The sequence below is a fragment of the Lissotriton vulgaris genome, chromosome 9 (assembly GCF_964263255.1).
Source record: "Lissotriton vulgaris chromosome 9, aLisVul1.2, whole genome shotgun sequence".
Lineage (NCBI taxonomy): Eukaryota > Metazoa > Chordata > Amphibia > Caudata > Salamandridae > Lissotriton > Lissotriton vulgaris.
The window spans coordinates 1,073,754,338-1,073,771,925 of NC_141697.1; the positions used below are offsets into that span (position 1 = coordinate 1,073,754,338).

A 17,588-nucleotide genomic window follows, 5' to 3' on the forward strand; every position below is an offset into this window, starting at 1 on the left:
ATTTCTAGAATCCCTCTCCCAGCAAAGGCTAAAGAAAGGAACATCAATGCCCAATTGAACACCTTTCTGATAGACACCCAGGCACTAGACCCAACTCAGTTTGGGTTTAGAGGTGGCCACAGTACGGAAGTGGCCCTCGTGAAATCCACTGAGGAGATCAGAATGATTTTAGATCACGGAGGAAATGCTGCACTAATTATGTTGGACCTCTCGGCGGCATTCGACACGGTCCACCATGTGGTATTGATGGACAGTCTACAGAAGATAGGAGTGAAGGGCTCAGCAACTCATTTCTGACAGACAGAACACAAACTGTAGTTCTTGAGGAATTTGAAGCAAAACCATTCTCGCTGCTTTGCGACGTTCCACGGGACTCATCTTTGAGCCCGACCCTTTTTAATATTTATGTCTCCTCATTAGCTGCCCTTATTGAACCCTTTGGGTTCACACTATCATCATACGCTGATGGCACACAAATAGTGGTGAACCTTCTTCCAGGCGGCACTCAGGCAACCTCTTTGAGACTTCAGAACTGCATGAGTGCCGTGGGGGATTGGATGGCCCAAAACTGTCTAAAATTAAATTCCAACAAAACAGAGGTGGTTTTGTTTGGAAACAATCCCAATCTCTGGACGCCAGACTGCTGGTCTGCAGGCATGGGCCAGCTTTCCACGCCAGTCAGGAAAGTCAAAAATCTGGGCTTCTGGATTGACCAAAAACTGAGCTGCAGGGATCAGATCAATAAAGTGGTCTCTACCACTACTTACATCTTAAAAACCTGTAAATAAATATTGCCATTTCTCCCTATAGCAGCAAAGAAAACTGTGGTAACAGCACTAACTATGCCTAGGCTGGATTATTGCAACAGTTTGTATTTAAAAATACATGAGGGTTCTCTGAACAAATTACAGGTTCTTCAAAACGCCACGGCTAGATAACTCACCAACACACCCAGACATGAATCCATCTCTGCCCAAATTAGAGCCCTGCACTGGCTGCCAGTAAGGAAACGCATTGAGTTTAAAGCGTTGTGTCTGGTTTTCAAGGCCCTCCACGGAATAGGACCAGAATTCCTCAAACAATCGATTCACTGGTACACCCCTACCAGAACACTACGCTCATCAGATGCCAAACTGGTAACTGTACCCAGGGAAAAAAGCTAACTGGGGAGGCAGAAGCTTTACAGTCAATGCCTCAAAAGCATGGAATGCACTTCCTTTTTCATTAAGATGCACACCCAACCTTCTTGCCTTTAGAAAGACTCTTAAAACTTGGCTGTTCACCAAAGCAATCTAACCAATGTCATGATCTCCTCATTCCGCGTAAACTTCTTGTTTAGGCCTTCTTCCAGCGCCAGGACACCTTTTTGGTAACAGTTGCGCTTTACAAATAGCTATAACATAACATAACATAACATAACATAACATTTGAGCGTGATTAGTCTAATGCTATCTAACAGTGGTGTCTGTATTGGGCTGGCTATGCTGTAGTCAGGAATCTGGTGGTGCTCCAAGCTGTGATTTTTGTAACAGTCATCACAATTAATTCTGAATTCGTATTTGTGAGCTTTCATCTCTCGCCACCAGTACATCTCTTCTAATTCTAATAGGGATTTTGAGATCCCTTGATGTATCAGACCTTCTCCCATATTTGCTTTGTGAATCAGAGCACCTCTCCGGTTCCTGTTTGGAATTACCCTATCCCCCACTCCAGGGATTCGAGCAAAAGGAACACAGTTTGCATCAATTATGTATGTATACTCGAGTGGATAATTTAGAGGTAACGCAGCTCCGCTGCCTTTGCTCGTGGCATTGACAGTGAGTATGGTTTCACCGTCTATTTTTGTTTTTGAACGAGTGATTGTAGCTACGGAAGCCGTTTGCACAGCTGCCTTCGCAGCTTCCTCAGCCAATGAATTCCCTTCAACGTGAACGCTATCACGCTGATGACTCAGTGTATGGATCACGTGAGTCTTTTGTAGTTCTTTCTGTAAAAGAACTACTTGTTCCCAAAGCATTTTATACTTGATTGTGCCACCTTTTGCGTCTTTAAATCCATTTTGAACCCAGATCTGCAGATATTCATTGTAAGACTGGACGCAGTAATACGAATCGCACACTAGGAGTGTGGGGAATTCGCGATAGGTATTTTCAAGCGCCATCTTGAAAGCTTGGAGTTCAGCTCGCTGATCTGTACAGTCTACGAGAGATTGAGTTTTTGGGACCATGGGTCTGAATTTGCCATCGCGCTAGCGACCTTTAACAATCACGCATGCAGCACTAGAAGCTTGTTTACCCCCAATTGTGGGCTGTGCTGATCCGTCTGTATATATTATACAGCCGTAATGTTCTAGAGGCAGAATTTCAGAGGGCAGAGAACATTCTTGTTCGTATTGGAGAAATTCTTGTGTCTTCAAGTAAGGATCGAAAACGTATTCAACGTCTGTTGCAGCAAGAGAGTTAACCCATTGTATCCATCTTGGATGTAAAGCTTTTGCATTTGGAATGCTTGCCTTTGTCACTGCCTCTAAGGCACGTACAGGAGTAACGATTTTTATGAGTTTACCCTGCGCGAGTGCTCTTTCTCTTGCCACTGCAGTTTGAACCGCTGTCAGAATTTTTTCTGTTGAAGTCAATTCTATTTCAGCTTGTTTGTACAAGTGTGACTTGTAAGCTATTGGTACCTTTTCACCTTCATTAAAGGTTAGGTATGTGAATCTGCATCTCCCTGGGATGATTCGGATTACAAGGTTGCGTACATTGTCGCGCGTTTGTAAATGTGTTGTTGCTAACATGTCTGTTTGTACTGAACGCAAAATTTCTGTGTATTTTTGATTCCAATTAGTAGGTTTGAAATCAGGTTTGATTAATTCGTAGAGAGGTTTAACCCTTTCTGCTTAATTTAGAATGCAAGTTCTTCCGATATTCAGGAATCCCAGAATTGACTAAGTTTTTCAGCGTTTTTGGAGGTTGGAGCAGCACACATTTTTCTAAAAAGTTTGCTGCCAGGCTTTTGCCTTCACTTGAAAGTTCATATCCTAAGAATAGGACGTTGAGGTGGGCACTTCTTGATTTTTTAAAGTTGAATTTATACCCTTCAGAGGCAAATCCAAGTATTATGGTGTTCACACAGGTCAAGTGCCTGCCCAAGTCATCGTCTGTAAGATAGATGTCATCGACATAAGAATGCCTCATCCTCATACATTTGTAGTAACTCTGTTACTCTAGCTGAAAATAACCCTGGACTATTCTTGAATCCTTGGGGGAGACGGCAAAATTGAAGCCGTGTCCCCATTATTGAGAAAGCGGTCAAATACCTGCTTTCTGGTGCGATATTTTGACAGAAGAAACCATTTGAAATATCTAATGTGGTTTTATATTTCTTGCGCACAATGTTATTCATCAGTGCTGCACTGTGTGCATTTTGTACTGCAAAAGTTTTGCAACAAGAGTTTAAATGTCTGTAATCCAAAACTAGACGATATGTTTTGTCTGGTTTGGAGACAGGAAACAAAGTATTGTTCATTGATGAGGTGCATGTTTCAATCACCCCCTGGTATTAAAGTTGATCTAAGATCTCCCTGCCTTGTTTTTTAGCTTCCTGCTTTACTGGATACTGCCCCTGAGCAGTAGGTTGATTTTTTTTAACTGGATTTTATGGTGAGGAGAGTCCTCATTCCATCCCACATGATTTTTATATAATGCTGGAGCCTGGGCCACAGCCCATTTTCTGGCATAGGTGTATTTTTTCTGAATAGGAATAGGATTAGAGAAGTCTGGCATAATGATCTCTTCGCCATGTGGGTACTCCCTGACAATTTCTGGTGGCCAGTCTTGTTCAGCCAGAAGGATGTCATAACCCTTTGATAGTTTTTCCCAAAGGAATGCTTTTATTTTCCTAGTTATGTCCCCCTCTATCCAGATTGTTACTTCGTATAACTTACACGAACCCTGGTGTCGGCAGTTTCAACCTGAATGTATTCATTCAGATCCACTGTCTCCAGATGATCTTTCAGGATCCTGCAAGCTATTATGACCTCTGCTGCGCTGTCCAGCATTGTCTGGGCCCACTCCCCGTTCTTGAGTTGGGTCCTCAAGATCCTCGGCATGTCTGATTTTAATACTGGCTACCTTCTTTTGGGAGAATTTAGTTTTCTTATTTTTTGGAACGTGTTGATCGTCTTTGGACTTTACCTGTTCTTTGTGTTCTGATCGTCCTTTTCTTTCTGATTTCTGCGAGGAAGTCTGAAAGGTACAAGAGGAACGTGTATCAGCATCTTGATATCTATCAGGTTTTCTCAAATTATCCCTATTTCTGAGGTTATACCTCTTTTCAGAGTGCTACTTTTGAGGAGATCTACATCTGGACTGAGAGCGCTTCTCTTCTATTTTCCCATTACTTTTTAGGAGTAGTTAGATTATTTTTATAGAACTTTTTCAGGATTTTCTGTTAGTTCGGGCTTTACAGGTTTCCCTCCCAAACTATCTCTTCATAGGATTTTTCAATAATTCTGACAAGTTCATACGGTTGCTCAGTAATATCGAGTTCTTTTAATTTTTGGCGGATTGCCACGGATGCTGCTTCACCTTTAATGTTAGCTAATAAGATAGCTGAGACCTGTTTGAAATCTTTCAATAATTTCATACCAAGATTCAAGGCCGGTTCTAGTCCGTATTCATTTTGAATCTGTCTCAGGACGTCTGGTATTACCGCCATAGACGGGATACCATGTGTTTTTGTGTAGATTGAAGCAAAGAGTGTACCCCAAGTGTCACAGTCCTCCAAGTGTGGTGCTATCCCCATTGGTAAACAGATTGTTAGAATCCTGTGTTTGTCATGAAGTGTACTATCAGGAAATACTGCCTCTATTTGAGTCATTTTCTGGGCTAACCAGAATGGAATTTGTTCCCTTTGTGCGGGCAACTTACCGATGACTGACTGTATAGTCTGTGGTGTGATTTTGTTTGCGTTTCCCTGATGAGGGGTGTGCTGTGGAATTCTTATAGCAGGTTGCACTGTTAGAGTCCGCATGACATATTGTACCAATTGTCTATGCATTTTTATTATTTGTTTTAGCTGAGCTAACAGTTCTGGACCTGTCATTTGTTCAATGGCAGGATGTGGTGTATAGCTGGCTAGTACAGGCCATGTTGCGCCTGGTCTACCTAATGGACCGAGCCTGGTAATGTGATTTTGATGTTGTAGGGCGCCTTTAAACCAGAGCTGATGCTCTTGGTAAGTTAGTGGAATTTCAACGTCCTCGAAAGGAGCGTATTCCGCTGGGGGTTCCTCCGTCTTGTAGAAGTGAAACACATGTGTTGTTGGATTTGATTGTGGAAAGATAATCCATGAATAGAATACCTCTGTCTGCCGATATTCATGTGCCTCTATGACAAATATGACTCTACCACCCCTTGCTGATAGGCCATTTTCTATAAGCTTTATAGCTATGGCTTTCCTTACGTTTTCCGGGATGATTATAGCATCCACGTCGTCTTCATTAAACCCTGTGATGTCAAAACCTGGTTGAGGATTTCCAGATCCACCGGCTTCGGTGCAGTAGACATTGTTTAATGAAAGTTTGCAGAGCAAGTTTCAAGGAAATAAAGATAATGTGCACAATATTTTGGAACACTGTATCCTTCAACGTTGAACAAAACCAAAACTAATACATAGAGATTTTTCGTCCTACTCAGTTTATGGCAGATATTTTTATCCTTTAACCCACTCCAGATGTCTATGGGAGGTTTTACGGGAAAAAGGGGTCACTGTGAAAAGCCCGACTGAGTTACTCTAGTATCTAGCGTTAAATTAGTGCCTTTACCAAGCGTTGGGCGCCATGAAGTGTAGTTCCTATATTCCCAATAGGCTCTGCGCATTGGAATAATATATCCTATAGATGTGACGTAGGACTTATGTCTACTAGGTCTCTATCGAATATATTAGACTTAATTGTGAGTGACAGCTAGCTCAGAGGTCACTAGAAACTTTCTCGAATAAACAAGAAGGGATTAGTTTCTGACAACCGCATAAACAAGACAACTTTGTTTCCCCAAGATAAAACTGATCTTCAGAGTCGTAGAAACAATAGATAGATATTTTACTCAGTCAATCGTGCATGCTTATTTTCACTAGAGGTGCAGAGAAAATAGATAGACTGGCGTTTTCAATAAAAGGATTTATTGAACAGTCTTCTTTCTCAAGCATAAGAAATGAACTGCTACAATCGTAAAACTGGTTGTAAAATATAATGCATACAGTAAAAAGAGTAGAATAAAATAATACTATAAGAGCATTGTATGGTTCCTAAACCATGAACAAATACATACATAAATAACAGAGGCTAAAAGTACTCAACGGGTGCTTCTAAAATACACCTACCCCGATGTACCTAAGCTTAGTACGAGGGAGGAAGTAAGTGAGGTGAGGAATAAATATAGTATTCTTTTGCCAAGAATCTGTCCTAGATTTCTCTTAGGATCTAATCAGCTCCGTACCTTGATTTGGAATGGAGAAGGTCAGGCTCAGGACTCGATTTCCCAACACCCCGCAAGGGGAGCTTGGAAACACTGGAGCTGGATTTCTCGGCAGGAGAAAAGACAGTGTCTCTCTCAGTGTGTCTGCTGGAGGGTCGGCTTCCTTCGGCACTTGCAGTAGCAGGATGCGTCGGGCAAGTAGATAGTCCAACTGCTCCAAACCACTGTGTGATTTCTAAGGCAAGTGTGGGCATATTTATACCTTGAAGTTGCCAAGTTTGACGTAAAGGTGGACATAATAACCTCATAAGAGAGTCTCAGTTCTTTGAAAACTCCATGAGTTCTTGGACAAGTCAGTTCTCGAGCAAGGGGAAGTCCCTAGCTGCTGAAGTAGAGTTTTCCAAGAAATTGTTGTAGATTTTCAGAACTAGTGGAAGTAGCCCTACTGTATTTGGACTGCATGAGCTATGTCTAAATATGGTTATGATTCTTATGCCTATATAAGGACATAGTGATTTATACCTATATGAGGGTATGAATCGGGAAAATTGCAATAGGGTCCTAAAAATGGTACACAACAGTGGACTTGCTTTAAATTAGCATAATAGGAGCCTCCGGTCTTGCAATAAAATGTAGATTTTCCTAGTAATTTAAGAAGGAAAATCTTAATTTTATTAAAAACTTGGAGGCGAGAATTGTTCTGCTTCAACTGTGTTTAATCAGATGCTTTTTCCCTCCCTCTAAGTGGCTCCAGCTTTGCCTGCATCGTCCCAACTAGATTTGAACAGGTGCTGTTCTTTCAACCTCCGAAAAGCTCGCTTCAGATTTCTCACGACCATCTTCCTGGGAGGTTCCTCTTTCTACTTTTGCCCTTAGATGCAAGGACCTTTGCCAGGAACTGTTACATTTTCCCTTATCTTGTTTTCTTATTTTACCCATCTTTCTTTTATTTATGGACCATCGTTGACTTCTCGCAAACAGAAAAGAGGAGCTGTTCGCAGTCAAGGGATCTGATATAGTGTTTACTGCAGTTATTCGTGCAGCTTTGTTCTATTGTTTCCCATCCGTTTCTTTCAGCCTCATGGGATTTGGAGTTTTATTTTGTATTTTTCTTGACTGCTGCTAATAATAAAGCAAGATTATAGAAGGCATAATACTAGCCTCCGTGTACTTAATAAAATTAAACCTTTCCTTCATAAATTACTAGGAAAATCTACATTTGTAGCAACAATGAAGCATAAGAAAACAAAGGTACAAGCACCCATTTATGTTCTTCAAGGTACAGCGTCAAGCTCAGCTTCAGCACAGCTGCTGATATGGGACCAATATCTGCGAACTATAATATGAATGCCCATCATGAAATAGTAAATCACGCAAGGGTTTGGAAAGCTCAAGACTAGGAAAGACCAATTACACATTAATGAGGACGTCGAACCTATTGCTCAAAGACACAGACGAATTGCATTTCACTTACAGGAAGCTGTTGAAAAAGAACTTGAATCCTTACTCAAATTGATATTATTGAGCGTTTCAATGGTCCAACTCCATGTGTTTCTCCCATAGTGGTAGTACCGAAAAAGAACACTGAAGGAGCTGTATGCATCTGCGTGGATATGCATCAAGCGAACAAGCCAATTGAAAGAGAACGGCATCCAGGTCTGCATATTGCTGACATAACACAATTGAATTCTCCGAAAGTATTCTCTCGCTTGGATCTGAATAAAGGATATCTTCAGTTGGAACTTGAGGAGAATTGCAGGTACATTACAACCTTTTCTACACATGTTGGTCTGTTCCGTTACAAGAGACTACCGTTTTGGGCTGTCATCAGCTGCTGAGCTATTCCAAGATGTCATTCGAAGTATCATACAGCCTGTCATGAATAATTTCAATTATAGCAATGACATAGTTTTCGTAGCTACACAGAATGACCATGACATAGCTCTCACGCAAGTTTGTGAGTGTCTCTCTGATGCCATTTTAACTTTGAATACTGAGAAATGTGAGTTACATAAGACAAAGTTAAAATTCTTTGACCATATCTTTTCTGATGGGGGGAAAAGCATCTGATCCAGCTAAAGGTGAAGCACTGTCAACTACCAGTCCCCCACAAGATGTTTCCATGTTACGTTAATTTCCTTGCACAGCTAGCTATTGCTCTAGATACGTACGAAATGTTGCCACTGTCAGTGCACCATTAAGAGACTTGACAAAAAAGAATGCTCATTTTCTTTGGTCACATGAATACGAGCATAGCTTCCGGAAAATAAAACAAGCTATTTAGAACACTACTGAAAGTGCATATTTTGATTCAAACCTTTATATTGAGTTGTTGACATTAGCTATGTTGCGTAGAGCACCATCCTTGCAAAGCACAGCGGACAGCCAAATGCTCGTTGACGTATTGTGGCATATGCAAGCCAAAGTTTGTCCCAAACTGAACGAGCTTATTCACAACCTGAGACACAAAGTTTAACAGTGGTTGGACTTGTGAACATTTCCACGTACTCTTGTATGAGAAGCCTTTCATGCTTGTGACCAATCATCAAGCATTGTAGACTATCTTTGGCAATCCAAAAGCAAAAATACCTTCTCACTTTGAATGTTGGGGTCTGCAATTGCAAGAGTATAACTACACCACCATGCAGCGTCCAGGGGAAAGATCAAAATCCTGCCACCTACTTCTCACTAGTGCTCTACAATGCCCTGGTACTCATTCTAAGATGGCTTGAGCTTACATACATTTCATAGTGAAATCAAGCACCCCAGCTGCCATTTTGTTGGAACAGTTTGTCACTGCCACAAGTCAAGATAGTGACATGCTGAAACTGAAAGACATTTACTACACATAAGTCTTGGTACCAGGACCCTAGACCTCTTGCCAGTGAATTTCAAAAGTTTAAGAAGGTAAAAGATGAACAGTCCATTACTCAGGAAGGTATTTTTCTAAAATTGTTGACAATTGTCATTCCAGAGAGTCTGACAGTTAATTAAAGTGGCCCATAAAGGACATTGTGGAATTATTGCCATAAAACAAGCTCTCCGAGACAGAGTCTGGTTTCTGCATTTCGACGAGAGAGTTGAAAAAGAATTAAAGGCCTGTCATCCATTCAACTGCCTGCCATCAAAAACCACTCAACATCCGTTAAACATGTCAGAGTTGCCAATGCATGCATGGGAAAAAATTGCAGGAGATTTCTTCGGTCCTCTTACAAACAGACATCACCTGATGGTGATCTTTGATGAATATTCCAGTTTTCCATTGATCGAAGATCTCTCATCTACCACTCAGGAACGTGTCATTGAGAGATTAGACAGCATTTTCATAACCTGGGGTATTCCTGCAATCTTAAAGTCTAACAACGGCTGTTGGACCCGGCCCGTTGGGCAGGTTCACCCCTAGACTTTTTGCTTTTTCCTAGCCTGTTTATGGAACCTGGTGTTGGTGATTTTAGGCCTCTGCGCACTTTTTCACTGTGGTACAGTGTAAAGTGCTTGAGCTCTCTGTATGTGTGGTGAGTGACCTGCCCTCCCATAGGAATGAATGGGGAATATGTATGCCCATGGTAGTTCCTGATGTGTGGGGAGTGCAGGGGCGAGTTTGGTATGTATGAACTCGTGAGAGTGAATGCTGCAAAATGATGTATGCGGCAGGACTGTGTCTAGTCTAGAAGTACTACTTTTGAAAGTTGGCATATTTGTGTAAGTTGGTGCTAGAGTGTGATTGGCTGGTGAGCCTGGCCCAGAGTGCCTGGGCCTGCTTGTGGATTGACTGTCTGGTTTGAGGATGACAGGGGCTGGAGAGCCCGGGAGGTTGTCTTGAGTCAGCCCATGGATGAAAGGCAGCATCTGCTGCCAGGGAAGTGGGAGGAGATGGCACCTGATAGTGAAGGGCTGTGCCTGCCTAACTACAAAGCTGGCTCCACCTCCCGCTGGGCGACTGTCACCTCTGCCCCTGATACCTCTGCCCCAGCTGGTTCTCACACTGAGACTTCAAAGGCTTCAAAGACTTTTCACTGTATAAGAAGGGGCTGTGTCCCCTTCCAAAATGTTCTTGTTTCTGCCCAGCCCCTGGATGCCTGGAGAACTTCTGGGGGGACCCCTCTGCCTGGCCTGGGCTGAGGGGGGGACTTTGCTGGACTTTCTGCCCCCCTAAGCACCTGGAAGTGCTTTTTCTGTGCTGTAGCACTTGGGAGCGCTGGATTTGTCCTTCTTAGCGCAGGGAGCGCTTTAAATTTCCTTTAGCGCTTAAGAGCGCTTTATTCCTGCTCCTGGGAGCGCTGTGGATCGTCATGTAGCGCTGGGAGCGCTTTATTTACTTTGCGAGTGCCCACCTCGCTTATTTTTAATTTTATTAAACTTCGGCTGCCCACGCCGATATTTTTAATGCCTGCCCGCCTGCCTGAATCGGGCCGCCGCGCTGCCCGCGGCGACCCGGAAGTGCTCGGCCGGCCGGCCAATTGCAGCGCGGCCGGCCGGAAGTCCCGCCCCCGCAGCCCGGGTGCCGAGGAATGGCGACCGCGAGCCCGGGGAAGGAAGGGAGAGAAGAGGACGCATGGCGGCGGGTCGGCCGGGCTCCCGTGAGCTGAGGGAGCCCGGCGGCATCTGCGGAGAAGTGCTGGGTGATCACCGCCGGGCCCGAGAAGAGGAGAAGCTGCGTGGCCGCTGCTGGGGGCTCCCGGGCGTCGAGGGAGCCCCGGCGAGGGAGAGGAAGGCCAGCGCGAGGCTCCCCGAATGGAGGGAGAGCCTCGAGTGCAGCTGAGCTTGCAGGCGGGGCTCCGTGGTGGAAGAGGAGCCCCGCGCTGCCCAGAAGAAGAAGAAGCCGCCCGGAGGAGCCCCGCACAGGAGAGCCCGGTGAGTTGAAGGGCTGGGGGGCTCCGTGTGGACCGGGTAGTGCTGTTGCTGCTCCGTGAGGGGGCAGATGGAGTTTTGTGGCGTCGGGGCACATTACTACCCCCCCCCCCCCCCCCCCGTGGGCTGCTAGCATGTAGGGCGGCCCCAGATGGCAGCGGGCCGCCCCACCGAAGAGGGCATTGTTGGTGTTGAGCCCTGAGAGAGGCTCGTGGGGGCATTTTGGTCTATTTGGAGCCCGAGGGGCTCCCTGCCGCATTTCTTTTGCTCGAGTCCCCCGTGAGGGACTCCAACGACCCCCGCAGTTTGAGAGAGCCTGTGTGGCTCAGAGGGGCCATATTTTGTCCAGAGCCTGTGTGGCTCCAGCGTGGCGCAGTTTGCGCCTGAGGGCTAGTGAGAGCCCTGCCGCAGTTCTGCATCCCAGCTGCCCAGCAATTAGTGGGCGGCTGCACCGTTTAGGCGCAATTTCAAGAGAGTCCCTGTGTGGGACAGAGAGGGCACAGTGGTGCCCGGCCTTCACAGCTGCGCAACACTTAGTGCCAGCTGCTACGTTTAGGCATTTTGTACTTTGAGACTGGCGCTGCATGGCAGCTCACCCTGATATTGAGACTCAGGACATCTGAGCCCCAACAAGGCCAGTTGGCCTAGGGACTGCCACAGGTAGTGGCTTATGTAGTGTTGGCGCAATGTGATTTCTATGCTTTTTATTAGTTATTGCTAATGTGAGTTTTTGCGCTATTGATTTATTATGCACCTCTGAATGTGTAGGTTTATGCATTATGTGTCTTTCTTTCCATGCGCTGCACCTCTGAATGTTTAGTCATCATGTCTTCTTGCGCTGCACCCCTGAATGTATTTTATTGCATCATGTGCTCTATTCTTAACACCTCTGAATGTATTTTATGGCATCATGTGTTCTTCTTTATTACTCCTCTGAATGTGGTTCCTGCATCATGGGTAATGTGTTCTGGTGTACCCCTAAATGTGGTTATTCTTAGGTGGTTGTCTTTTCTGCTCCTCTGAATGTAGGTTTATTGCATCATGAGTAAGGTATTCCTTCTTAGACCCCTAAATGCTGTGTGATACTTAGGTGGTTCTTCTTTTTCAAGTACAGGTGGTCCTAGTAAGGTCCTGGTTCCTGTTACCAGTGGTTACTGGTTGTTATCTTTGATTATTATTTTATGTTACATTTATTCTTTATTCTAGAAGTGATTTTATATTCTACATTTTATCTAGAAGTACTATATCTGATTCTGACAGGCGCCCATGTGGCCCTGTCTGGTGTACATAATCCCTGTGAATATTGCCCGTGCCAGTTGGCACAATGTATATGTGTGATTTTATCTGATGTGTTTTTACAATACAAAAGTTATTTTTTTATAATAACCTTGTGTGGAGTCTCTTTTGTGGTGTGCCTAGTATGTTGTTGCTGTTGTGCGCTGGCGCAAATGCTTTACACATTGCCTCCGAGTTTAGCCTTACTGCTTGAGCCAAGCTACCAAGGGGGTGCAACATCCGTTAAACATGTCAGAGTTGCCAATGCATGCATGGGAAAAAATTGCAGGAGATTTCTTCGGTCCTCTTACAAACAGACATCACCTGATGGTGATCTTTGATGAATATTCCAGTTTTCCATTGATCGAAGATCTCTCATCTATCACTCAGGAACGTGTCATTGAGAGATTAGACAGCATTTTCATAACCTGGGGTATTCCTGCAATCTTAAAGTCTAACAACGGCCCACTGTTAGACAGTTGAGAACTTAACATCTTTCTCCGTCATCTTAATGTGAAGCATCAGACTGGTAAAGAAAAGAGGGTATGCTGTTCCTAGGGGGTGCGGGATGAGAGATGTGACAGGCCACGTCAGTAATGTCAGTTACAGAAAGGTGCTATATAGGACAAGATAGTGCGTGCTCGTCCAGGGATAGCTCCTATAAGGAGCAATGGTCCTCAAACACCCCGAGGGGTGTCATGCTTCATCATAGGGCAGCTCCTTGTTGGGCCAGCACTTCAAAGCCCAACAGGCCCGCAGTGGGGTTTTTGCCAGTTGTCCTTTTGGCTAATCCTCACTTGCCACCCCCTCAGAGTAGATAAGGATAATAAAGTCCTGAAGAAAAGCCTAGAATCTTACGAACTGAATAAGGCATGAAACATGTCGACCTCTTGCACAACTCACTAAAACCTTAGAACTGAGACAGGTTTTATCCTCCCTCCTCAGTCTACTACTCCTTAGTCTGTTTTTACCTAGGTACTCCTCGAATAAACTCTCTCTGGAGAAGCCATTTTTAAACCACACGCACACTATCCCATTTCTACTCACTGCACATAGGCACCCTCAAATAACATCATTTAGCTTCGCGACGGCAAACCAAGAAGGCCTCCGGCAAAGAGCCCCTCTGCGGGTCGCGTTGGGCATTGCAGCGCCGGCCTGACAAGGAGCTGTTCTATGATGAAGCATGACACCCCTCGGGTGTGTGAGGGCCCTTGCTCCTTATTGGAGCGATCCCTGGACGAGCATGCACTATCTTGTCCTATCTAGCACCTGTCTGTAACTGACATTACTGACGTGGCCTGTCACATCTCTTAACCCGCCCCCTCTAGGAACAGCATACCCTCTTTTCTTTACCAGTGTCCCCGGGGACTGTATGATGGACCTACCAATCCCCTCGTTCCTCCCTGTGAGACTCATAAGCATCAGAATGGAACAGGCCTTGTCGAAAGTTTCATGAGTACTCTAAAGAAAGCAGTCTAGCATGCTGTACTAGAAAAGCTCAACCCTAAAGCGGTCTAAAATTCCACTCTTCGAGCTTACCGCTCAACCTCTCACTTAACCACAGGTGAAAGCCTTGCATCCTTGCTGTTCAGGAGAGCGATGCCGACCAAGTTACTTCAATGGACCAACAGAAAAGCAAATACCGAGAAAGAAACACACATGAAAAACTTGAATCGTAAGAGGAAAATGAAAGCCTATGCAGACAAGCGCCGACATGCAAAAGATACTACTCAAGAAATCGGGCAACCCAATATACCCTTGGAGGCTTGGGTAATGTGAACTAGGAATCGGGTAACAGTGCCTCCAAGGAATTTCTTTTAAATACAATTCAGCTTGATTTTTAACATACAAATTGTGAAGGCCCAAATTGGTGACTTGAAATATATGAATTATTGAAAATCAATTACAAAAAAACACATCAGAGTAAATCAAAAGAACAAACTAACGGGTGTATACTGTTACCATACAAATTCATGTAAATAAAGAATATAGAGGAAGGGTACAAAATACAGTTCACATAAACAAAAATGCCTGAGGTCGATAGTCTTTACAATAATCTTGTCTCATGATCACTTTTGTGAAAACCCATCTCTTGTACTGCTCAGTACATGGAAATCATCATTAAAATACAATGATTGACTCCTGTATAACAATATAGATGAAAGTGGGTAGCAAATATCGATGTTTCGGTCTTATCTTGTGTAGCAACTAGAAGAACATCTATAATAATATTAAAAAGCAACATTCAGGCTGGGATAAGATGTTCAAAAATAGACTTCCATTGAGATTTGTATACATATGTGAGCTCATGGTTACCTACTTTTAGAATACTTGTTCCAAATCACATACAGGAAAGGGCAGTGATGCCATGCGAATGGCAAATTATACACTATAAAAATGGTACCAATGTCGTTTCTACAAATATAAACGCGGGAATATGCCCAGGTGCTCTTATTTGGTCAAACGAGTTGCTATAACATAAGTATTTATAGGTCATAACAGTCACCCCCTTGGGCCTCTCAGCCAATTGAATGGTAATATGTTTTTGTTACCTTCTTCAAGGATAATCGATCTTTGAAAGATGAAAGACTGAGTGGATAAGGGATATAGTCCACTAAGCTACCAAACACAACTTGTGCACTAAATAACTTTAATGTCCACTTTCACCATTGAAATACCCTTGAACAATGTGTGCGCTTCAGTTCTAAAAGGCACCCTAGGTTTACTCTGCTGGGACAGAGAGATTTGCCAACCGAAACGTCATCCCCGGGGTGCACTGCTAGTGCAAATATTGGTTTACCAGCTCAAAAGGTTAGCCGATGGCTGCCCAGCTAGTGTTAAAATATTTTACCAGTTAAAAAATATTTCATGGCCTAGACTGTTTTCAAAGTTTCTAGGAGGAAGTCCCCTGTCAATCCCTATCAAGGGCATGGGGATTGCTCACTTCGCTTACTAAATTGGATCTAAGGCATGCACTTTCGCCTCCCCACTTTTCAAGTTCACCAACCGCCACTGCACATCACCCCCACCCTGATGGAACTTAATTGGCTCCCCTTTCCAGCCTGCATCGTCATCAAAACCCATTACATCATGTACAGAGCCCTCAAGACGAGCAACCCGATTATTTAGCAGACAAGCGCACCATCTTTGGTGGTTTTCTGCAAACTTGCAGCAAGGATACCATCAGACTGCAGTCTAAGAAGTGTAAAAAAAGAAAACAAGGCAGCGAACCTTTTCTATCAATGCACCCAGGATCTGAAACAACATCCCTGTATACATAAGGATCAAACCAAAACTGTTACAAATTAGAGTTGAAAAAGCACCCCTTTAAAAAACACAATATTATAAATCATTAACAACTTAAAAAACAGCCACTTCTCTTACCAATTATTGAATTATGTCCATGCTATAGAAATGTCAGATACATACAAAACTCTCATTTTTTTGTGTATGAGCACCACCTTAACATACTGATGATCAACATTCCTAGCAGACAAATAGCCCTCAACACATTTTGTTGCTTCCTGGTATAATGAACAACACTGACCTTGTACATCAGCGATCTTTTGACTGTAGACATTTTCCTGACAGAATTTAAACTGGTACTGTTCTTTGTTGTGTATGATATTGGATCAGCATTCATCCAGTGGGACACTGGATCAGATAGGCACTACTTTTCCTCTTGCACTAATATCTGCTTGTTGTACATCCAGTTTTTGTACCTGGCATATATTGTTTTTGTTGACACATGCTATATGATTTTCTGTCTTGAAGTAGTGTTGCTACTAAGTACTGCAATATTTTACTAGATTCCATTCAGAACTCCCAGCACTTAATATACTTTTAAAAAACTTGAAAAATGGTACTGTAAAATGCACAAGTTCACCCTATTTTATTACACTTTATTTTGTGAAGTAACCGCTTCTTAGAACAATCTGGGAAAGTTCATCAATGCGCCTGGATATGCTTCGCCGTACAAACGACATAACACATTGCTCGCTTGCTCAGTTTTAACAAATTTGGCGAGGCTGTTTTTTGTTCTCAGTCCGACCTTGTTATTAAGGAGCATATTACTGATATTACTGAAATGTAAGCGTTCCTATTGGCAACATAATGACAAACAGAGATAGTGTACTTTAAAGGCAGGCAATTTCAGATGAAAAATACCGAAACACCGAAATGCAGTAGTCCTTTTGAGAAAATCTAAATCACAGCAGTGGAGATTGAGCACGTTATGCTGTATGTCATCAAATGTATGTCAGCCCTACTGTAGAACACAGGCACCAGATTGCCACGCTTCCACCACATACCTTCGCAACAATGTCAAGAGGCAGTTAGAAATCAATATCACACCGAAAAGCCAACCGCTGTTTTACTTAACAACGGCTAAACCTTTCGACTTCTGGCAATGCTAGTTTGGCAATTTTGTCACGCTGCCAGCTAAATAAGCAAAGGTATGACTCGGTCTTTCTGGAAAAGCGAAATACAACACTAAATTGCACCCACAAAATGTTAGCAGCGGTGTCATACATAAAGGAGCACTCACGGTAAGAGAGACCAGGAAGTCACGCCGCTCCATCCCGCTTAATATCACTATGCCAAGAACTCCATGCCACAAGAAAACTCTCTATAGTACACCATGCGCCCTTCTGCGCCGCCAGGTCGCGGTTGGAAGAGAAGCACAAGTTACTATCATGAAAGCGCCGGTCCTGTCAAATGGAACCGAAACAAGCTCGGCGTCACATAAAGAAAGATAGCCAAAATAAAAACCTGCCTTTTCAAAATGATATATTAAGCAGGGGTCGCTTCCATTATTTACTAACAGATTCCTACGCTCATCTGCATTGTACTGCCCGCATTCCTTTTCGAGCATCAAGTTATCGTACCTCACTATAATATCATTAAGGATGATTATTTTCTGGTCAGAAAATACATTCACTGACATTATATTTAATCTAACTACGAGTTAATTTAAAAGAACAGAGC

The 17,588-nt window shown here is 43.5% G+C and overlaps 1 protein-coding gene across 2 annotated transcripts in view; it reads right to left on the minus strand.

Annotated features, from left to right (window-relative positions):
• SLC25A26 (solute carrier family 25 member 26) overlaps positions 1-17,343 on the minus strand; it is an 885,107-nt gene extending 867,764 nt beyond the window's left edge. Inside the window, exon 1 of one of the 2 annotated variants that reach the window (XM_086936841.1) lies at positions 17,149-17,343. In XM_086936841.1, the coding sequence (XP_086792967.1) occupies positions 17,149-17,181 (33 nt within the window). In that variant the 5' untranslated portion in view covers positions 17,182-17,343. The remainder of the gene's footprint in view (positions 1-17,148) is intronic. The other variant, XM_086936842.1, reaches the window with a different exon arrangement.
• Positions 17,344-17,588: the final 245 nt, after the last annotated feature.